This window comes from Ailuropoda melanoleuca, chromosome 4, assembly GCF_002007445.2.
Source record: "Ailuropoda melanoleuca isolate Jingjing chromosome 4, ASM200744v2, whole genome shotgun sequence".
NCBI lineage: Eukaryota > Metazoa > Chordata > Mammalia > Carnivora > Ursidae > Ailuropoda > Ailuropoda melanoleuca.
The window spans coordinates 101,437,025-101,462,271 of NC_048221.1; the positions used below are offsets into that span (position 1 = coordinate 101,437,025).

Below are 25,247 nucleotides of genomic sequence, written 5' to 3' on the forward strand. Positions count from 1 at the left end.
TACCCGTATTTGTAGAGCCCTTTTAGTATTCTCAAAATCATTAGCACTATCAGCTCTGACTTGACAAAATTAAATAGCCTACGCCCAAATGGGACTGGGTTCCCTCCCCCAGGCATTTCTAAGTTTTTCGAGGTAACTAAGTAAAACTCCTGTTTTTATACATCAAAATTACCTTGAAATAAATTTCGTTAATTTAATCTGTTTAGCTAGTAGTCCCATGCCATTTGCATTTTTTTTAATCCAAGGACAGATAGCTTTGTACTGGGAATTTCCATGAACTACCATTTATGGTTTATTATTTTTCAGTAAAAATCAGTTTTGAAAATAGATTTCTTTCCAGGTCATATTTCTGTCTCTCTCTGCAATCTTAAAGTGGATTAATGTAGAACACATAGTGAAACCCTAATTTTCTTCTATAATTATATACCGGGCTCTCACAAACTAACAACCTAAGACATTTACTGCCCCAGATATTTAACCCAGTGTGTTTCCCTCCACCTCATTACATTACTTTGCACTATTGACAATGGTGTGCATATTTAAATGCAGCTGTTAAGTCTAAACTGCATTCGTTTTATTGCTGGGGGGGTCCCAGGAAGTTCACCATTATTTTCAAGGGTGAAGGATTGCTAATTACTTAACAGAAAGTAGCCTTGGTTGTCAAGGGAATAGTTAAGATATTTCTTGATGATGTTATGCCTTAGATTATTAAAATATTGATTTTGATCCTGAAAGTATAATGCTGAGAAAAATTTTAGTAGATCTCTTGAACTTTTTGACCAAAGAAAATATGCATTCAGACTTTTATTCTCTTTGTGAAAACACTAAATAAGGAATATGAAGGGAAGAAGAAATCAGAAATTGACTTAGATACCTATAGTATGCAGAACACTGTTCATGAAGTAACTGGGAAAACCAATATAAGCAAAGCACGTGGTTTCTTAAAACTGGCCCCCAGACTTTCATTCCCATCATTTCAATCGACCCTTTAATAACTTCACAGACATGTAACACAGATACCTCAAATTCAGAATGTCCAGAGTTAAATTCAATATTGTAACACCTCTTCTTGCCATCATCTGGGTTAAAAGCATCAACTTATACCCAGCTATACTAGCTAGGAATTCCAGATTTGTCCTTTTTTTATCACTCAACCACTTAGTCACCAATAACCAACTACTTCATCCATTAAAGTGAGTTTAGACTATCACTCCCACCATGATGCTTTATTTTCCTACCCTACCCCTACCAGACTCAAGGTAGGTCCTGTGTTGTTTCTGTTTCTTTAGTACCTTACATCCTACTAAACAACTTACCAGAATTTATATAGTAAGTATCTGAAGAAATACCTGGATGAATCACTGTAAGTAGAAGGATGGATAGACTGAAATAGTATATGAGAATTGAGCATTTCCAGAAATGTAGGTGCACTTTTCATTTGAGAATTTGATTGAGTCATGCAGTTATATTTGTGTTAAAATCTGTTTCTGTTGAAACTGAACACCTCTTGCAAGGTAATCCCTATGTTCATTAAATATCATAAAATTTACGACATGGGGTTTCAGAATTCTTCAGATCCTGTAAATTTTAAGAGTCATTTTAAGCACTTTTCATGACAATCTTCATCTTTCACATAAGGAATTAGCACAAATATCAATTATTGGAAGAATCAAAATTAAGGAACATCAACCCTCTAATATTTCTCTCCATTCAAAACACAAAATAAGGATGGTATAGGAAAAAAGAAATCTGTCTATTAGGATTTGAATGAGATTAAGAAGAAAAGACTAGTACAGAGGCAGAAAAAGAGCTAGAAAAATCCTATAGAAATGACTATGAAACAGCTTTCCCACCCTTATTTGCTTTTCATGGATTGTAACAGAACAAGATGTGAGAAAACATCTGCTACCTTTTTAAAATAGTACTTTGATATTTTAAAAAAATAGTGACAGAATTAGGAGAAGCCTGATTTCTGTGGTTAGGGACAGCAGACACCTATGGAATGAAATAGGGAGAATTAATTAGTCTAGCATAAATTGATAGATTGGTGGGCTGTGACTTCATCTGCCATGCATGGCTCTGGGAAAAAGCACCAAGTTAACGGTTAGTCCAGGGGCTCTGGAGTTAGGCTGCCTGGGTTTAAGTCTTGGTTTCACCACCTACCTGCAATGTGATATTTAGCAAGCCGCATGGCCCTTCTTTGTCCCAAAGGGGCATAATTGTGTTACCTGCCTCAGGCATGGTTGTGGACTGAATGAAAGAAACGAAACTTGGGGAGTTAATGCAGAGACTGGCACATGGTAGCATTTGCTAAATGTAGGCTTTTTTTTTTCAATTAACTGAAAATTGGGTCACTTCTCTTAGACGACTAGATATAGGGACTGAACGGAATGTCCAATAGGAATAGAAAGGCTCTTAAGCAGGGAAAGATACAATTCTCTTTCTACTCCCAGTTTAATCAGTACATACACAGGCTAGCTGGAGGAATGGCAGAAATACAGTCCACTTTAAGGTTGTTATAAAGCTAGGAACACCAGCCCTGATACAAGTTTAGAGCACTAAAGTAGCTGAGCCCCACATAAGGGCACAACCAGGCATTATAGCTGTGTAGTGCTTCAGAGAAGCTGAACAAGTACAAGAGAAATCTGCAGGGATCATATTCCAGTCACTGCTGCAATGAAGGTAAATCCAAGCCGGGAAGGACTGAGAAGGGCTGTGCACTGGGCAGTAACACATCTGAGGCCAGGAGATCTAGTTACAAAGAATTCAGGCTCTATGGATGACACTGAGTCAGAGGTGAGATGGTGGCTCTCACCAAACTTAGTCGTGATGTGTATAGAATGGTACCAAGTTTAAGAACAGGTGTCTACCCAAACAGAGTTAAACACTGAGATAGGTTCATTCTGAATGATGGTAGTCACTGAAAAACAAGGCCCCAGAGATTAAAAAGTGGTTCATGTGGTAGTGTCTGGAGAAAAACAGTACAGGTCTTGATCCCTACTGTTGCCCATTATTTCAGAGGCAAGTTCTATTACCTAAGTTCAAGGATTTTTGGAACTTAAGCCATGCAGTTTAATTAAAAGGACAAAGGCAATGTCTAAGCAACTCCTAAGTGCTCAATTAATATTGGTTATTCATTTGTATGTATTCATTTACATATCTTGTCTGAAAATGCCATAGTTACAGTATAAATTGCAAAACAGAATACAATTCTATTGAATAGGTTTTCCTAAACCTTGTATTAAAAGATCTTCTTGCCATGTAGCCTTAGTCTTTTTAGTGTATTTTCTTTAGGAGTGAATTTTTAATGAAACATGCCAGGTCTTTGTGCTATTTTGGACAAGCATAAAGGAGAGCCATTTTTAAATAAAAGAAATTCTGATTGTGGCATCAATGACCTAAATCATTGGATATAGGGAAATGGCAAAAGTTATCCTTTGGGAATTCAAGTTTTAAGAAAAAGTCAAATTTCTTTTAATTTTAGATTGGGCATATTGTCTAGTAGTATACTTGTTCAGGTTTAGTTGGCCAGGTTCCTCACCTACTAGCTCCACACCTTGCCACAAATTCATATCTGCCTTACCAGGTGCCTTGAATGAAATCACTGGCTTTATATTTCAGAGCTGTCTCACTCTCAACCAATGTGTTAGGTTTATTCACAGGATTCCTGCATCAGTCTGGGAGAGCAAAAGGGCTCTGAAGAAGAGACAGGCTATCATATTTTTGCTGCAGAATTAGACACCATCTATCTGAAAATGGAATCTGTGGTAAAAGTTTCCAAATTACTTGTAATTCTTCTCTTTGGATCCACTCAATTCTCCCAAGAGAACCATTTAATAATGCAGTAGATGCATCTTGTCTTATTCTACTAATTCTATTGCCCAGAAGCAAATCCACAGAACTGTCCCTGATACCTTTCTCCCCTCTCTTTACCCATGATATACAACAGAATTAACTCACTTTATGAATGAATACTGCTCATTTTTGAAACCTGCCAGACTTACAGGGAGCTGTCGATTGGCCACGGGCTATGGTATCTAGCTTCTAAAGAAACCATGACTGATCCAATTGTCCCAACATTTGCTATCTATCTCTTTCATCATTTACACTTCTACCTGGGAGTAGAACAGAAAAGATGTAAAAGTGAAATTCAGCCAAATAACTGGCCCTGATGTTACCAAACACATGTATGATCAAAGTTCTGAAATCTTTAGATGAAATAAACTGTGAGATAGTCCTTGGGTTTCATTAATCCAGTGGTTCTCAATCTCTAGCAGGCATCAGCATCCCCTGGATTGCAAATTTTTGATTCAGAAGGTTTGAGAGTAGCCTATGAAATTGCATTTCTAACAGGTTCCCAGGTGATACTGATACTGCTGGTTCACAGACTGTGAAAATCATTGCACTAATCCATGCTTGGCTTTTCTTCTATTAACATGAATAATCTAGAATTTGCTTTTCCTTAGCTAGCTTTCAAAATTCATGCTCTATAAATTAAACATTATGGGTTAGGCAGTTATTTTGGTATATGTGCACCCTGTACAGTATAATAGAAGTGGTAAAGTACTTACTCTATACATTTGGTTGATTTAACTCACAAAGCAGTTAATTATCTATTAGCTGAATCATGGCTCTAATCCACAAATCTCTTTGCTTCTGTGTTATTGTGGGGTCAATGTAATACTGGCCTTCAGTCTATATTTTAAACAGTGAGGCCTCAATTTTATGGTATTGCAAGGAATTCATACATCGAAAGCATCGTCCATTGTTTTCCCCAATGACCTGACTTTATGAGCTTTTCTGATGGTGGGTGGGAGAACTGAGAGCTCATTTGTCATATTTTTTTTTTAATTTAGCATCACATTTATTTAGCTCTAATGAAGTATATGGAACAGAGACCAGCCTGAACAACAGCATCACTGAGACCTTAGATGTAACTTCTGATGTCCCCAGTCACTCCTTGGAACATGCTTTGGTCACAAAGTGAGGGCAAGTCACATCACAGAGGGCAGCCACAGTCTTTGGTTAAAAAGTTTGCTAATCACCTTGCACCCAGGGATTGTATATCTAACTCCCATTCACTAATGCAGCTAGAGCCTAATGTCAACAATGAGAAACATTCTTGAATTCCTCATTTAACTGCAATGAATGTATTTCCTTTGCTGATATTATAAAAAGTTTGATGAATAATCAAACTATGCTCAGGCACCCAAGAGGCTAGAATAATATTTGCAGTCAGCTGTTAATTCTTCCCTTTTACTATATCACTTGCTGAATCCTGGCTGAAAGGGAGTGTGGGAAATGCAGTTTTGAACTTTTCCAGCATCTGTAGTCCAGGAAGTGAAGCAGGTTGAAACAGATACTGAATGGTTTCATATACAACATATACCACACTGTCAAACTGGTTAAAAGCAGAAAAGAAGTAAACTAAAAACATCCCTGTCTTTAGAGCCCAAGGATGAGCTTCTAAACCTACCCTAAGTTGTGACTTGTTCCAATATTTTAGCTATCCTACCCAACAGTGTGGCAGTATGATACAGTCTTTAAGGACTTCATCACCTAAGCTTTGTAAAGCACCAGCTCTCTCATCATAAAATGCAGTGACAATAATAGCTACCTCCTAGGCTGCTTGTGAGTTAAATGGGGAAATACAAAGTTCTTAAATAATGTTTGCCACAGAGTAAGAAATCAATATTTCATTAACATGTGAATATGGGGGTCTCACTGAATGCTCTCTGACCTACAAGGCCTATATAATTATTTTTGTAAGAGGTATATTCAAGACCTGAGAATAAATAGATATTCAAGTCCAATAAACACCTCGATAAAAGGCAGTGCACCATGGGTGTGTTTCTCTGCTTAGCTGCCTGTATTCCTACATACCTGAGCTCAGGACGGAGAAATAGTCTATATTTCCCTGGTAGAGCTGTAAAATTGAGATATAACTCTGTGTACCTTTTCATTGTACGGTGCCTGCCAAATGCCTTTTAAGCATTTGAGTAATTCTCACCCTCAACAGACAGCCTAATGTAATAACATGAGATGTTCCACTTGGGAAAACTTGTGTTACATTGGAATTCTTACATGCTAAAAAGAGCTTGGTCTTTAGAGGTATTGGAGTTTTAGAAAGCTATGCCTTATAGAGTACCCTCTCTTTTTTATTTTTACCTTGGGATTAAAGATAGAAGAGAGTGACTGCTGTGTAAATTGTTTATCATGTAATTATTTGCTCTTTTTTGTCAATATTGTATACATGCACAGGCACAACACTGTTGAACTGTGAAGTTACACCACCATCTTGTGAATGCTGTGCCGCAACTAACCCAGCTGTATCTCTCTCCTCCTCCTGCTCTAGCTGGACAGTGCCACATCACTCATCCAGGCAGCTAAAAACCTGATGAATGCTGTTGTCCTCACGGTGAAAGCATCCTATGTGGCCTCAACCAAATACCAGAAGGTCTATGGGACGGCGGCTGTCAACTCGCCGGTTGTGTCTTGGAAGATGAAGGCTCCAGAGAAGAAGCCCCTTGTGAAGAGAGAAAAGCCTGAAGAATTCCAGACACGAGTTAGACGAGGTTCCCAGAAGAAACACATTTCGCCTGTACAGGCTTTAAGTGAATTCAAAGCAATGGATTCATTCTAGGACGATAGGCTTTAATAAGAAAGCTTATTTTTCCCTTTTCCTTTTCTTTTTAATTCCATTTTTGTATGCATACCTGCCGACTCATATGCCTCTGGCATGGGGAAATTAAGGGAGCAGTGTCTGTTTGCATGTGAGATGAGATGTGATCAATACTACTGATCCATCAGTAGTTGGGGAGGGAACAGGGAATTCCTGTCCTGAGGTGGCACAGATCTGTCCTTTGCAACATTCTCATAAAATTGGGCAAAGAGTTCGCATCGCAATGTTTCTGGGAGTGGGAGGGTTGGGGAAAATAAACTTAATTCTACAAAAGCAAACTCTAATGCATGCAAGAATCATTAGGTTGGCAGGTATCTTAATAAGTGAAAAATCTGGAAGTGTAATGGTAGAACATAAAGCTTGTATTGCTTCTGTTTCAGTGCAAAAATGTACTAGCCAATACGCTGAAGTGTGTGGCCCACAAATTGAACAATTTAACTTGGAAGTCCTATCCATGATATTAAGTGGATTTTTTACTAAGGAGAAACTAACTCGTCCAGCCAAAATGTTTCTTTTAATCTGTATTCTTTCTCTTGTAGTAGTGCCATTACTAGTGCTCATATTTTCAATTCTTCCCCCTTTGATGAAAATAAACACTTATTTGAGACAATTAAAATCCTTCTGGGGGCACTGGAAGCACAATATGGTGATCCATATTTTACTTTAAAAAATCTGAACTCTGATTTTGCTAGAAATAGGAGACCCAGTGGTGGAATGATAGAAGAATGGAAACTGATGATGTGTGAAGGTTTAGAGGCAAATACATAGGTGTAGCTCGGAGTGCTGGTATCTAATATGCCATTGTATCCACTAACTCAAAATAAATACATATAATCTGGAAATCTGACAAATGCTTTTTTTTAATGCATACTTAATAAAAGATTAGAGCATCTTCAAAATTGGTTAAAAATACCTTTTGTTTTTAGAAATTGGGGACAAAATTTGTGATAGGTCTGTAGGTCATCTTTGGAGTCTAGAAATTGGTTTTGATTTATTTCATGGTTTTCCATTTTTTTTTACTCACTTTCCAACAATCTAAAATGAAGTCATGTGTTAGACTTAAGTGGGCCGTGCCCTGGGCTAGACTTAAGAAAGATAATGTGTTTTCAGAAACTGAATAAAAAAATTTTGGAGGAGGCTCATTAATTTCAAAATATTTTCTCTTCAAATTGTGAAAAGAAGGCCTCTGTTACTCAGCATTACTCAGAAGAAGTGGACTGTAGTCTTCCAGCTATTGCTTAAGGAGAAGTCCACAAATGTTCATCTGTGTGCCCCAAACTCTATCATTTGATTTATCCCTACAGGTTAGCATGTTATGTAGTATGTCTCCAAAAGACTTCTAGTAAAATAAGGTGTGTTTCTTAGCAAATGATAATGAATTAGGAGTCAATGGACCCCTAGGCTATGTTAGTTTAGGTGAAAGGTCCCAAAGAGAAGTGACCTAGGAGTCGAGGAAGGAGAGAAGCCTAGTCAACATTGTATTTAGATATGGTTCTACTCCTCATCTGGACTCAGAATGATCTATCAATAGAGGACTCACCATCAATGCTGTAGATGAATTTTCAACACTATTATACAACTATTTCAATTAGACTGCCCCCTTAATTTGCATACACATTGAGAGAGGCATTCACTGACACTCATTATTCTTTCAGATATTTATGGAATGACTCCTTGGAGCCAGGTCCTAAGCTGAACATACCACCCACTGAACTTATTGGCAGCCTTCCTTCTTAACACTTGAGTATGGCATAACTCTCTGGCTTTGTGCATTATTCTATGATTTAAAGGGTTGAAGGAATTAAGTATTCTTCAGACCAGCCAAGAAATTTAAGAACTCCTTGACAAATCCTAAAGCATATTCAGCAGGCATTAGAGGAGCATGTAGAGAATGCCTTTGACTTTGCTCTATAAATTTAAAATGTTTTAGTACATGCTTATGAACGACGTTTATGTGTGTGTTTTCTGGAAATCAGTCCTTTTTATCACTATCCACTATTATTCTTGTGATCAAAGAGAATAACAACTCAGAAAGATAATTAAACATACACTCTGCTGAGAGCACTACAGCAATGAAAAGGCTTACTGTTTGTTTCCTGTCCTTAAGAAACATAAGTCTAATTGAGATGATGTAGACAGAAAAGAGAGAAGTAAATATGCCAAGAAAGCACAATGTGCCAAATGAATGGGATAAAGTGATAACTACCCTGAAAGACTAAAGAAGTCAGAACACATTAAGGACTGAATATTTGGGGGAGGATTAATAGAAGAGATAGGATTTGGAAATGAGTAAACAATAAATATATTCTAAATGAGTGAAAGATATATATGAATAAATTTGGTAAGGGGGATGACTAAGGTGGGCATTCAAGGAAAAAGAACAGCATACTTCAAGATCTGGCAACAAGTGCAGTTGCAGGGAACGTGAGTTTCATGATGGAATCTGGTGGAAAATCATTGTGGCGATGTGGTATGAGGCTAAACTGTAGAGGGTCATGAAAGAATGTGACCATTATCCAGTAGGTAATATGGAGTTTTAAATAGGCTGGTGATACAGACAAAGCAGTGCCTTCATAAGATACAGCTGATATTATGTGGGAATATGAAGGCTGAAAGGGATTGAGGTTAGTTAGATGGGACAAATGTGGTAGAACTATAAGTAGGACTTGCAGTTACTTCTCGAATAACTAGATGTGAGGTAAGAGAATGATTAAAGTATATAATTTATTCAGGAAGATTAAAGAGAAAACTGAAAATTACAAAGGATAAACATGGGTTAGAACAAAAACTGAATATATGGTATATTTGAGAAAGCACAGTTGGTAATTAATCTCAACCAAATGGAGTTATCTGGGTTATTTCCTACAGAAGTAGAATTTTGGGATGCATGAGGATGAATGTTCCTGATGGGAAGAAACTAAATAAATCTCAATTTCCTTTGACTCTCTGTGCTAAGATTGATGGTTCAAGAGACAAAATCTTTATATTCTCTAAGGACCTAAACTATCCAGGGAAACATAGTTATCTACAGATCTGTAGTTTCTTTCATTAACTATTCAAGAATATGAAGTCAACTTTAGTTTTAGAAGTCAACTTTTATAAACAGTTGGGTCATAGTTTTAGCTCATGGAGAAATACTGTATATAAGTGTCGTCATGATGGTCATCAATTTTTGAGCTTCAGTAATATGGCAACTTCCAGACACTTAAGTTATAAAGATCTATAAAATACTGTCTGTAGCTGAATCATCCAGCAAAAAGATGCATTCAGAAATATTGTGCTTGATAAATTGTAGTCCCTAAATTTGCTGGTAATAAGTCATTTGATTTTTATTGCTGTGTCATTACATATTAACCAAGTCAAAGGGGCTGGTAACTTTTTATTTGAAGATTTTTAAAGGTAATGAGAGGAGGTGAATTAACTACAGAAAGCTGTTAATAATAACATTTTAAAAAATAGTGCTAAGGAGTGCCATTAGCAAGATGGCAGACTGAGATACTCCAGGCCCTTGTTCCCCCATGGAAACACAAAGTAAATAACACACTGACCACAGTATCTTTGTGGGTACCCTAGAAACAAGTTGCAGATTTGTAGCAATAAGCAAATGTCTAAACAAGATGAAGTCATACTCAGTATGGAAAGAAATTTTGGGGTCTTATTGTTCACCCATGCCCTGCCTCTTCCCAGGCACAGCATGATCAGCAGAAAGCTGTCCAGTTCTTGGTTCTCTCTATACAATGGAAGGGAAAGATTGGAACTTCTTTGAAGTGTTCTGGCCCATTTGGGTCTTCCTGAGGGACTGATTTCTGTTTTGCCTCACTTGGAGCTCTGGTGGAAATGGTGGCATAGTTTGGATATTAGGCTGGAGGCCACTGAATGCAATGGCAGTCACTATTGCATTTAAGAGCTGCAGGGAAGCTGTAGACCTGTGCTTCATAGAGGTGAGAGATTATGGACAGAGGAATACAAAAGACATCTAAGACCTTGAGGGCAGCCATGTAGAGGGAGCGATTGGAGATGGGGTGTGGGGAATGCACACACACAGGCCCAGGGAACAGGTATGCTTAGATAGGCTTGAGAAGACCACAAGGTGTCATTCCAGGTTAATTAGTGAAGGTGTTTTCCTTCACAGAGCCAGTCAATAAAGATTGGGAAAGGCCCTGTTCATGTTTTATTTTATTTTTTTTCAAATTACCATCTATATATTGTCTATGAATGACTCACATTAGATCTAAGCAAACACATAGGTTGAAAGTGAAAAGATGGGGGGGAAAATCCACATAAGTAATAACCCAAAGACTACAGGATGGCTATTCTAATATCAAACAAACTATGCATTAAGTCAAAGCTATTACTAGATACAAAAGACACTGCATGATAATTAAAAGGTCAATGTACCAGAGAGATATAATTACAAACACCTATGCACCAAAGATCAAAGGTCCTAAATAGCAAGAATTGACTGGATTGAAGAAATAGCTTTAGAATAATAGGAAACCTCAATTAAGAATGGGTAGAATGGAGAGAAGATCAATAAGGAAATAGACAACTAGAAGAACACTATAGACCACTTGGACCTAACAGACATTTGCAGAACACCCACCCAACCCCAGAATACATGTTTTTCTCAAATACACATGGAACATTCTCCAGGATAGACCATATGTTTGGCAAATAAGTTTTAATCAATTTTAAAAGACTGAAATTATACAAAGTAGCTTTTCTGATCACACTGGAATGNCTGTTTGTTTCCTGTCCTTAAGAAACATAAGTCTAATTGAGATGATGTAGACAGAAAAGAGAGAAGTAAATATGCCAAGAAAGCACAATGTGCCAAATGAATGGGATAAAGTGATAACTACCCTGAAAGACTAAAGAAGTCAGAACACATTAAGGACTGAATATTTGGGGGAGGATTAATAGAAGAGATAGGATTTGGAAATGAGTAAACAATAAATATATTCTAAATGAGTGAAAGATATATATGAATAAATTTGGTAAGGGGGATGACTAAGGTGGGCATTCAAGGAAAAAGAACAGCATACTTCAAGATCTGGCAACAAGTGCAGTTGCAGGGAACATGAGTTTCATGATGGAATCTGGTGGAAAATCATTGTGGCGATGTGGTATGAGGCTAAACTGTAGAGGGTCATGAAAGAATGTGACCATTATCCAGTAGGTAATATGGAGTTTTAAATAGGCTGGTGATACAGACAAAGCAGTGCCTTCATAAGATACAGCTGATATTATGTGGGAATATGAAGGCTGAAAGGGATTGAGGTTAGTTAGATGGGACAAATGTGGTAGAACTATAAGTAGGACTTGCAGTTACTTCTCGAATAACTAGATGTGAGGTAAGAGAATGATTAAAGTATATAATTTATTCAGGAAGATTAAAGAGAAAACTGAAAATTACAAAGGATAAACATGGGTTAGAACAAAAACTGAATATATGGTATATTTGAGAAAGCACAGTTGGTAATTAATCTCAACCAAATGGAGTTATCTGGGTTATTTCCTACAGAAGTAGAATTTTGGGATGCATGAGGATGAATGTTCCTGATGGGAAGAAACTAAATAAATCTCAATTTCCTTTGACTCTCTGTGCTAAGATTGATGGTTCAAGAGACAAAATCTTTATATTCTCTAAGGACCTAAACTATCCAGGGAAACATAGTTATCTACAGATCTGTAGTTTCTTTCATTAACTATTCAAGAATATGAAGTCAACTTTAGTTTTAGAAGTCAACTTTTATAAACAGTTGGGTCATAGTTTTAGCTCATGGAGAAATACTGTATATAAGTGTCGTCATGATGGTCATCAATTTTTGAGCTTCAGTAATATGGCAACTTCCAGACACTTAAGTTATAAAGATCTATAAAATACTGTCTGTAGCTGAATCATCCAGCAAAAAGATGCATTCAGAAATATTGTGCTTGATAAATTGTAGTCCCTAAATTTGCTGGTAATAAGTCATTTGATTTTTATTGCTGTGTCATTACATATTAACCAAGTCAAAGGGGCTGGTAACTTTTTATTTGAAGATTTTTAAAGGTAATGAGAGGAGGTGAATTAACTACAGAAAGCTGTTAATAATAACATTTTAAAAAATAGTGCTAAGGAGTGCCATTAGCAAGATGGCAGACTGAGATACTCCAGGCCCTTGTTCCCCCATGGAAACACAAAGTAAATAACACACTGACCACAGTATCTTTGTGGGAACCCTAGAAACAAGTTGCAGATTTGTAGCAATAAGCAAATGTCTAAACAAGATGAAGTCATACTCAGTATGGAAAGAAATTTTGGGGTCTTATTGTTCACCCATGCCCTGCCTCTTCCCAGGCACAGCATGATCAGCAGAAAGCTGTCCAGTTCTTGGTTCTCTCTATACAATGGAAGGGAAAGATTGGAACTTCTTTGAAGTGTTCTGGCCCATTTGGGTCTTCCTGAGGGACTGATTTCTCTTTTGCCTCACTTGGAGCTCTGGTGGAAATGGTGGCATAGTTTGGATATTAGGCTGGAGGCCACTGAATGCAATGGCAGTCACTATTGCATTTAAGAGCTGCAGGGAAGCTGTAGACCTGTGCTTCATAGAGGTGAGAGATTATGGACAGAGGAATACAAAAGACATCTAAGACCTTGAGGGCAGCCATGTAGAGGGAGCGATTGGAGATGGGGTGTGGGGAATGCACACACACAGGCCCAGGGAACAGGTATGCTTAGATAGGCTTGAGAAGACCACAAGGTGTCATTCCAGGTTAATTAGTGAAGGTGTTTTCCTTCACAGAGCCAGTCAATAAAGATTGGGAAAGGCCCTGTTCATGTTTTATGTTTTTTTTTTCAAATTACCATCTATATATTGTCTATGAATGACTCACATTAGATCTAAGCAAACACATAGGTTGAAAGTGAAAAGATGGGGGGGAAAATCCACATAAGTAATAACCCAAAGACTACAGGATGGCTATTCTAATATCAAACAAACTATGCATTAAGTCAAAGCTATTACTAGATACAAAAGACACTGCATGATAATTAAAAGGTCAATGTACCAGAGAGATATAATTACAAACACCTATGCACCAAAGATCAAAGGTCCTAAATAGCAAGAATTGACTGGATTGAAGAAATAGCTTTAGAATAATAGGAAACCTCAATTAAGAATGGGTAGAATGGAGAGAAGATCAATAAGGAAATAGACAACTAGAAGAACACTATAGACCACTTGGACCTAACAGACATTTGCAGAACACCCACCCAACCCCAGAATACATGTTTTTCTCAAATACACATGGAACATTCTCCAGGATAGACCATATGTTTGGCAAATAAGTTTTAATCAATTTTAAAAGACTGAAATTATACAAAGTAGCTTTTCTGATCACACTGGAATGAAACTAGAATACCAGCAAGAATACAAAAAATCCTCAAATATGTGGAAATTAAATAACAACCAATTTCTCAAAGAAAAAATATCACAAGGGAAATTCAAAAGCATCTTGAGATAAAAAAGTAACTTACCAAAACTTATGGCATGAAGTGAATATAGTGCTAAAGTACAAATTTATAGTTGAAAATAATTTCAGTAAAATAAAGTCTTATATCAACAACCTAAATTTACATCTCAAGGAACTGGGGTGGGGAGAGCTAAACCCAAAGCTAACAGAAGAAAGGAAATACTAAAGACTAGATCAGATATAAGGAGAAAAATGAAAACCAAGAGTCAGTTCTTCAAAACAAAAAATCAAATTGTTAAACTTTTACTAGGTTGACAAAAAAATAATAACTAAATCATAAATGAAAGAGGGATCATTTCTACTGATTTTACAGAAATAAAAAGAATTATAAGGAAGTACTAAGAACTGTTCACCAACAAAATGCATAACTTAGATGAAGTGGCTGAGTTCATAGAAACACACAACCGAGAAATACTGAATCATGAAGAAAAAGAAGATATGAACAGACCCATAACTAGTAAGGAGATTGAATCAATAACCAAAACTCCCCTAACAAAGTAAACCTCAGAGTCAGATGACTTCACCGGTGAATTCTAACATTCAAAGATGTAAAACCAATCCTCTTCAAACTCTTACCAAAAAATTTAAAAGGAGGGAACACTTTCATACTCCTTCTATGAGGCCAGAATTGTCCTGATACCAAAGCCACACAAAGATACTACAAGAAAACTACAGACCAATATCCTTGATGAACGTTGATGCCAAAATTATCAACAACTCCAGGAAAGGGAATTCAATAGCACATTAAAAGGGTTACATACGATGACCAAGTATAATTTATTCTAGAAATGCAAGGATGTTTCAGCATACAAAAATAATGATCATGATACACTACATTAACAGAATGAAGGGGAAAATCAATTATCTCAGTTAATGGGAAAAAAAACAGCTGACAAAATTCAATACTCTTTCATAATAAACAATAAAAGAACTAGGAATAGAAGGAAATTACCTCAAATTATTAAACGGCTGGTATGAAAAGCCCATAGCTAACATCTTACCAATAATGAAAGACTGAAAGCTTTTCCTCTAAGATCAGGAAAAATGACCAGGATGTCCATTTTAACCATTTCTTTTAAACATAGTACTTGATGTCTTAGCCAGAGCAATTAGGAAAGAAAAATAAAAAGCATCCAAATTAGAAATGAAACAGTAAAATTACCTGTTTTTGCAGATGACATGTTCTTATATGTAGAAAGTCCTAAATACTACAAATCTTTTGCAACTATTAAACAAAGCAAAGTTGCATAATACAAAATCAACAAAATTTAGTTGCTTTTATAGATACTAGAGAAGAACAATTTTAAAAAAGGAAATTAAAAAACAATCTCATTTACAATGATATCAAAAAGAATAAACTGTTTATGAATAAATTTAACCAAGGAGACAAAAGACTGTACAGAGAAAACTACATATCACTGAAAGTAATCAAAGAAGACATAAATACATGGAAAGACATCTAATGTTCATGGCTTAGAGGACTTAGTGTTGTTAAGATGTTGATACTACCAAAGGTGATCTACAGATTCAATGTGAAATCCCAACAGCCTTTTTGCAGAAAGAGAGAAACCCTCCCTAAAATTTATATAGAATCTCAAAGGACCCTCAAGTAGCCAAAATATTTTTGAAAAGAACAAAGTTAGAGGCTTCACACTCCCTGATTTTTAAAGTTATTACCAAGCTATAGCAACAAAAACAGTGTCACACCAGCATAAAGACAGACACATAAACCAATGGAATAGAACACAGAGCTCAGATATAAACCCTCACACATATGGTTAAATGATTTTTGACAAGAGTGCCAAGATTATTAAGTGGGAGAAAGGTAGTTTTTCCAACAAATGGTGCTGGAAAAAAATGGATATTCCTATGAAAAGAATGAAGTGGAAATTTTATCATATACCATATACAACAATTAAAATGGATTGAAAATCTTAACATAAAAGCTAAACTATAAAATCTTAGAAGAAAGCATATGGGAAAATTTTAATGACATTACCTTTTACAATGACTTTGTGAATCTGACACCAAGAGCACAGGAAGCAAAAGAAAACAGATAAGTTGGACATCAAACTTAAAAGCACCCAAAAAATTGTGTGCATTAAAGTACACAAACTAAAAGGGCACCCCATGCAATGGGAGAAAATATTTGCAAATTATATATCTAATAAGTGGTTAATAATCTGATGAGCATTGGGTGTTATATGCAACTGATGAATCATTGAACACTACATCAAAAACTAATGATGTACTATATGTTGGCTAACTGAATTTAAATTAAAAAAATAGACTACACAAAACTCCTTCAACTCAACACTAAAAATTAATCAACCTGATTAAAGAATGGGCAAAAAACTTGAATAAACATTTATCCAAAGATGTGATACAATGGACACTCAACACAGGAAAAGATATTCAACATAAAATGTGTGTGTGTGTGTGTGTGTGTTGGGGGANCAAGCTATAGCAACAAAAACAGTGTCACACCAGCATAAAGACAGACACATAAACCAATGGAATAGAACACAGAGCTCAGATATAAACCCTCACACATATGGTTAAATGATTTTTGACAAGAGTGCCAAGATTATTAAGTGGGAGAAAGGTAGTTTTTCCAACAAATGGTGCTGGAAAAAAATGGATATTCCTATGAAAAGAATGAAGTGGAAATTTTATCATATACCATATACAACAATTAAAATGGATTGAAAATCTTAACATAAAAGCTAAACTATAAAATCTTAGAAGAAAGCATATGGGAAAATTTTAATGACATTACCTTTTACAATGACTTTGTGAATCTGACACCAAGAGCACAGGAAGCAAAAGAAAACAGATAAGTTGGACATCAAACTTAAAAGCACCCAAAAAATTGTGTGCATTAAAGTACACAAACTAAAAGGGCACCCCATGCAATGGGAGAAAATATTTGCAAATTATATATCTAATAAGTGGTTAATAATCTGATGAGCATTGGGTGTTATATGCAACTGATGAATCATTGAACACTACATCAAAAACTAATGATGTACTATATGTTGGCTAACTGAATTTAAATTAAAAAAATAGACTACACAAAACTCCTTCAACTCAACACTAAAAATTAATCAACCTGATTAAAGAATGGGCAAAAAACTTGAATAAACATTTATCCAAAGATGTGATACAATGGACACTCAACACAGGAAAAGATATTCAACATAAAATGTGTGTGTGTGTGTGTGTGTGTTGGGGGAGTGGGTAAAAATTTAGTGCTTATAGAACGGGTTCAAACTTAAGTGGCTATCAATTTATACAGACTGCTATATGCATAAGATGTTATATATGAACCTAATGATAATTGCAAATTTTAAACAAAAACTATAATAAGTACACAAAAAAATAAAGAGAAAGGAATATAAGCATAACACTAAAGAAACCCATTAAACCCAAAGGAAGAAAACAAGAGACAAAAAAAGGAACAGAGAACTACAAAACCAATTATAAAACAAGTAACAAAATGGTAATAAATATATACCTATTTATATATCCAACCAAAAGACATAGGGTGACTGAATGGATAAAACAGCAAGAACCATCTTTATCCTGCCTACGAACCTCATTTCAAATCTAAAAACACATGCCGACTGAAAGTGAAGGGATAGAAAAACATTTACCATGCAAATGGGAGAAAAGAAAGCTGGGGTTGCAATACTTATATCAGACAAAATAGACTTTAAAACAAAGACTGTAACAAGAGACAAAGAAGGACACTACATAATGATAAGGCAAACAATTCAACAAGAGAATGTAACAATTGTAAATATCTATACACCCACCATGGAAGCACTGTAATACATAAAGTAAGCATGAACAGACATAAAGGTGGAAATCAAGAGTAATACAATAATAGCAAGGGACTTTACCATCCCATTTAAATGAATGGATAGATTATTCAGGCAGAAAATCAACAAGAAAACAGTATCTTTGAATGACACATTAGACTTGATGGACCTTACATATATTGAGAACATTCCATCCAGAAACCATGGAATACACATTCTTCCCACTGCACATGGAACATTTTCCAGAACAGACTGCATTTTAGGCCACAAAACAAGTCTTAATAAATTATGAAGACTGAACTCATATCAACCATTTTTTTATAACCACAATGACATGAAACTAGAAATCAATTAGAAGAAAAAGCCCAGAAGGTTGTCTGGGAAGACGGCAGATGAGAAGGACCCTAAACTCGCCTTGTCCCATGGATACAACTAGGTGACACTCACATCAGCATAAACAACCCAGAAAAAAAATCTGAAGACTGGCAGAATTAACTCCACAACTGAAAGTAGAGAAGAGGCCACAACGAAGAAGGTAGGAAAGATGAAGACATGGATTGGGAGCAAAATGGACCATGGTCATCTGTGGTGGGGAGGGAGTCAGTGGTGTGAAAAAGGGTGAAAAACAGACACCAGGGAACTCATGAATGGGGAGAACTAATCCCCATAATATTTGCCTTTGAAAGAAAGAGGGGTCAAATTTTTTGAGTTCTTAAGACTAGTAGGTCTTAAAGCTATACACTGCCTCCAAGAGACTCATTTCAGATCAAAAGACATCTGCAGATTGAAAATGAGAAAGATTTATCATGCAAATGGATGTCAAAAGAAAGCTGTGGTAGCAATATTTATATTAGACAAAATAGACTTCATTTTTTAAAAGGTTTATTTGAGAGAGAGTGAGAGCGAGAGCACATGAGTGGGGAGGAGGGGCAGAGAGAGAGGGATAGAAAGAATCAAGCAGGCTCCATGCTCAGCATGGAGCCCGATGTGGGGCTGGATCTCACAACCCTGAGACCATGACCCGAGCTAATATCAAGAGTCAGACACTTAACTGACTGAGCCACCAAGGCACCCTTAGACAAAACAAACTTTAAAACAAAGACTGTAATAAGAGACAAAGAAGGACACATATAATAATAAAGGGGACAATCCAACAAGAGGCTATAACAATTTTAGATATTTATGCACACAATATTTGAGCACCCAAATACATAAAACAGCTGATAACATAAATAACTGATAGTGATATAATAATAGTAGGGGACTTTAACACCCCAGTTACATTGATGGACAGATCATCCAAACAGAAAATCAATAAAGAAACAGTGGCTTTGAAAGATACACTGGACCAGATGGATTTAACAGACGTATTCAGAACATTCCATCCTAAAACAGCAGAATACACATTCTTTTCAAGTGATCATGGAAAATTCTCCAGAATACATCACATATTAGGCCACAAAACAAGTCCCAACAAATTTAAAAAAACTGAAGTCATACCATGCATCTTTTCTAACCACAACACTATGAAACTAGAAATCAACAACAAGAAAAAACCTGGAAAGAGCACAAACATGTGTAGGTTAAGTAACATGCTACTGAATAATGAATGGGTCAACCAAGAAATAAAAGAACAAAAAATTACATGGAAACAAAAAATGAAAACACAATGTCCAAAATCTTTGGGACATGCAAAAGTGGTTTTAAAAGGGAAGTTTGTAGCATTACAAGCCTACCCTCAAGAGGCAAGAAAAAATTCTCAAATAAACAACCTAACACTACACCTGAAGAAGTTAGAAAAAGAACAAACAAAACTCCAACCCACCAGAAGGAAGGAAATAATAAAGATTAGAGCAGAAATAAATGATTTAGAAACTAAAAGAAAAAAACCAAAAAACAAAAAAAAACCACATTAGAACAGATCAATGAAACTGGGAGCTGGTTCTTTGAAAAAAATCAACAAAATTGATAAACCTCTGGCCAGACTCATAAAAAAAATAGAGGACCTAAATAAACAAAATCAGAAATAAAAGAGGAGAAATAACAACCTATAACACAGAAATAGAAACATTACAGAATATTATGAAAACCTATTTACCAACAAACTGGACAACTTAGAAGAAATGCATAAATTCCTAGAAACATATAAACTACCAAAACTAAAACTGGAAGAAATAGAAAATTTGAACATATCAATTACCAGGAATGAAACTGAATCAGTAATCAAAAAAAAAAACCTCAAAAGTTCAAGACTAGATGGCTTCATAGGCAAATTCTACCACACATTTAAAGAGTTAATACCTATTCTTCTCAAACCATTCCAAAAAATAGAAAAGGAAGGAAAACTGTCCAAATCATTCTTCAAGGCCAAAATCACCCTGATACCAAAACCAGATAAAGACACCACTAAAAAAGAAAACCATAGGCTAATATCTCTGATGAACACAGATGCAAAAATCCTCAACAAAACACTAGCAAACTGAATTCAACAATATATTTAAAAAGCCATTCACCAAAATCAAGTGGAATTTATTCCTTGTTTGCAAGTGTGGTTCAGTATTTGCAAATCAATCAACATGATACATCACATCAATAAAGAGAAAGAAGAAGAAATAGATAATTTCCGTAGATGCAGAAAAAGCATTTGACAAAGTATAGCATACATTCATGTTTTAAACTGTCAACAAATTAGGTTTAGAGGGAACATCCCCCAACATAATAAAGGTCATATACAAAAAAGGAACAGCTAACATCATCCTTGATGGGGAAAAACTAAGAGTCTTTCCCCTAAGGTCAGAATAAGACAAGGATATCTACTCTCACCACTTTTGTTCAACATAGTACTGAAAGTCCTAGCCATAGTAATAAGACAACAAAAAGAAATAAAAGGCATCCAAATCAGCAAGGAAGAAGTAAAACATTCACTATTTGCAGGGGACATGATACTATATATAGAAAACCTGAAAGACTTTACCAAATAACTGCTAGAACTGACAAATTCAGTAAAGTTGCAGGATCCAACATCAATCTGTTGCGTTACTACAAGCTAATAATGAAGCAGCAGAAAGTGAAATTTAAAAAAATACCATTTACAATTGCATCAAAAACAGTAAAATATCTAGGAATAAATTTAACAGAAGAGGTGAAAGACCTGTATTCTGAAAACTACAAAACACTGATGAAAGAAATCCAACGTGATGCAAAATGTAAAGACATTCCCTGCTCATGGGTTGGAAGAACAAATATTGCTAAAATGTCTATATTGCCCAAAGCAATTTACATATTTAATGCAATCCCTATTAAAATACCAACAACATTTCTTACAGAACTAGAACAAACAATCCTAAAATCTGTATGGAATCACAAAAGACCTCCAATAGCCAAAGCAATTTTGAAAAAAAACTGGAAGTATAACAATTCCAGATTTCATGCTATATTACAAAGCTGTAGTAATTAAAACAGTATAGTACTGGAATAAAAGTAGATACATAGATCAAAAGAACAGTATAGGAAACCCAGAAACAAACCTACAATTATATAGTCAATAAATCCTCAACAAAGGAAGAATGAATATACAATGGGAAAAAATTTCTTCAACAAATGGTGTGGGGAAATTGGACGGCTACATGAAAAAGAATGAAACTGGACCACTTTCTTAGACTATACACAAAAATAAATTCAAAATGGAATAAAGATCTAAAGATCTAAATGTGAGAACTAAAACCATAAAGTCCTTGAAAAGAGCACAGGCAGTAATCTCTGACATCAGCTGTAGCAACATTTTTCTAAATATGTCTACTGAGGCAAGGGAAAGAACAGTAAAAATAAGCTATTGGGGCTACATCAAAATAAAAAGTTTCTGCACAGTGAAGGAAACACTCAACAAAACTGAAAGGCAACCTACAGAATGGGAGGAGATATTTGCAAATGATATATCTGATAAATGGTTAGTATCCAAAATATACAAAGAACTGATACAATTCAACACCCATAAAGCAAACACTCCATTTAAAAATGGGCAGAGGACAGGTTACTTGGATGGCACAGTTGGGTTGATATCTGACTCTTGATTTCAGCTCAAGTCAGGATCTCAGGGTTGTGAGATTGAGCCCTGCATTTGGCTCTGTGCTCAGCAAAGAGTAATCTTAGAATTTTCTCTCCTTCTGCCCTTTCCCCACTAAAACAAGTAAATCTTTAAAAATAAATGGACAGAAGACATGAACAGACATTTTTCTAAATAAGATATACGGATGGCCAACAGACACACGAAAAGATACTCAACATCACTCATTATCAGGGAAATGCAAATCAAAACTACAATGAGGTATAACCTCATACCTGTCAGGATGGCTAAAGTAAAAAACACAAACAACAACAAGTGTTGGTGAGGATGTGGAGAAAAAGGAACCCTTGTTCACTGTTGGTGGGAATGCAAATTAGTGCAGCCATTGTGGAAAACTGTATGGAGTTTCCTGAAAAAAAATTAAGAATAGAATTACCCTACAATCCAGGAATTGCACTAGTGGGTATTTACCCAAAAATACAAAAATGCTAATTCAAGGGGATACATGCACCCATATGTTTATTTGCAAGATTATTTACAATAGCCAAATTATGGAAGCAGCCCAAGTGTCCACTAAAGATGAATGGATAAAGAAGACATGGCATGTAGATAGATAGATGATGATAGATAGATAGATAGATAGATGATAGATAGATAGATAGATAGATAGATAGATAANGATTATTTACAATAGCCAAATTATGGAAGCAGCCCAAGTGTCCACTAAAGATGAATGGATAAAGAAGACATGGCATGTAGATAGATAGATGATGATAGATAGATAGATAGATAGATGATAGATAGATAGATAGATAGATAGATAGATAGATAGATAGATATAGATAGATAGATGATAGATAGATAGGTAGATATGCAATGGAATATTATTCAGCCATAAAAAGAATGAAATCTTGCCATTTGCAACAGCATGGGTAGAGCTAGAGGTTCTAATGCTTAGTGAAATCAGTCAGAAAAAAAATATGATCTCACTCACATGTGGAATTTAAAAAACAAATGAACAAAGGGGGGGAATAAAGAGAGAAAGACAAACCAAGAAACAGACTCTTAACTATAAAGAACAAACTGATGGTTACCAGAGGGTTGGTGGGGGAGATGGAAGATAAACAACATGCCACTTAACAATAAATGTGCAAACCAAGAAATCAAAGAGGAAATAAAATACACATGAGAACAAATGANCATGGGAACAAATGAAAATGAAAACATAATGGGCCAAAATCTTTGGTACACAGCGAAAGCAGTTCTAAGAGGGGAGTTTATAGCAATACAGAGTTACCTCAAGAAGTAAGAAAAAGCTCAAATAAACAACCTCACCTTACACTAAAAGAGCTAGGGAAAAATAATAATAAAGCCCAAACTTAGCAGAAGGAAAGAAATAATAAAGATTGGAGTAGAAATAAATGAAATAGAAGGTAAAAAAATTTTTTAAAAATGATCAAGCAAACCAGGAACTGGTGTTTTCAAAATTGATAAACCTTTAGCCAGACTCATCAAGAAAGAAAGGACTGAAAAAAAATATCACCAAAAACGAAGGAGGAGAAATAACAATGGACACCACAGAAATACAAATGATTGTAAGAGAATACTGTGAAAATTGAATGCCAATGAATTGGAAAACTAGATGAAAGAGAAACATATAATCTCCCAAAACTGAATTAGAGAAAAAAGAAAAATTTGAACACGCTGATTACTGGCAATGAAATTAAATCAGTAATCAAAAAAATTCTAATAAACAGAAATCTAGGATTTACAATATGGATTCACAGGTGAATTCCACCAAACATTTAAAGAAGAGTTAACACGTATCCTAAAATTATTCCAAAAAATAGAAGAGGAAGAAATCTCCCAAATTCAAAGCCATCATTACCCTAGTACCAAAACCCATGACGCTAAAAAAAGAAAAGAAGAAAAGAAAACTATAGGCCAATACCTCTGATGAGCGTAGTTGCCAAAATCCTTAAAATATTAGCAAACCAAATTTGACAATACATAAAAAAATCGTTCACCATAATCAAGTAGGATTTATTTCAGAGATGCAAGAAGATGTCCACTCTCACTACTTAATTTCAGCCTAGTGCTGGAAATCCTAGCCACAGCAATCAGACAAGAAAAAATAAAAGGTATCCAATTGGTAAGGAAAAAGTTAAACTATCACTATTTGCAGATGACATGGTTTCAACTTCACAAAAAACTAGGAGAACTGATAAATGTATTCAGTAAAATTGCAGCTACAAAATTAAATCAGAGAAATCAGTTGCATTTCTACACACTAATAATGAAGTAGTAGAAACATGAATTAAGAAAACAATCCGACAATTGAACCAAAAGGAATAAAATACTTAAGATTAAACTAAACCGAGTTGGTGAAAGACCCATACTCTGTAAACTATAATAACATTGAAGAAAGAAATTGAAGACAATATAAATAGAAAGATATTCTATGCTCATGGATTGGAAGAGAATTAATATTGTTAAAATGTCCATAATACCCAAAGCAATCTATAGATCCAAAGCAATCCCTATCAAAATATCAACAGCATTTCTCACAGAAATAGAACAAATCATACTAAAATTTGTATGGGATCACAAGACTTGAAATAGCCAAAGCAATCTTGAGAAAGAAGAACAAAGCTTTAGGTATCACAATTCTAGATTTCAAGATATACTAAAACCTATAGTATTGTACTTGCAGAAAAATGAAGATAAAGATAGATCAGTAGAAAATAATAGAGGGCCCAGAAATTGACCACTTATATGGTCAATTAATGTATGACAAAGGAGGTAAGAATATACAATGGGAAAAAGTCTCTTCAACAAATGGCTCTGGGGAGACTGGACCACTTTCTTAAACCATATACAAAAATAAACTCAAAATGGATTAAAGACCTAAGTGTGAGGCATGAAACCATAAAACTCCTAGAAGAAAACAGGCAGTAGTCTCTTTGACATCAGATATGTCTTCCTGGAATAAAAGACACAAAAGCAAAAGTAAATCATTGGGACTATACCAAAATTAAAAGCTTTTGAATAGCAAACAATCAGAGAAAGACAAGATAATCTACTAAATGGGAGAAGATATTTGCCAATGATATATCCAATAAGAGATCAATACCCAAATTATATAAAGAACTTACAGCTC

At 35.4% G+C, this 25,247-nt stretch overlaps 1 protein-coding gene across 2 annotated transcripts in view; it reads left to right on the forward strand.

Moving 5' to 3' along the window:
* Positions 1-7,840, forward strand: part of LOC100470940 (catenin alpha-2) — a 270,640-nt gene extending 262,800 nt beyond the window's left edge. For both annotated transcript variants that reach the window (XM_034659447.1, XM_034659448.1), the window contains one exon: positions 6,356-7,840. In XM_034659447.1, coding sequence (XP_034515338.1) covers positions 6,356-6,643 — 288 coding nt within the window. In that variant the 3' untranslated portion in view covers positions 6,644-7,840. The remainder of the gene's footprint in view (positions 1-6,355) is intronic.
* The last annotated feature ends 17,407 nt before the right edge of the window (positions 7,841-25,247 follow it).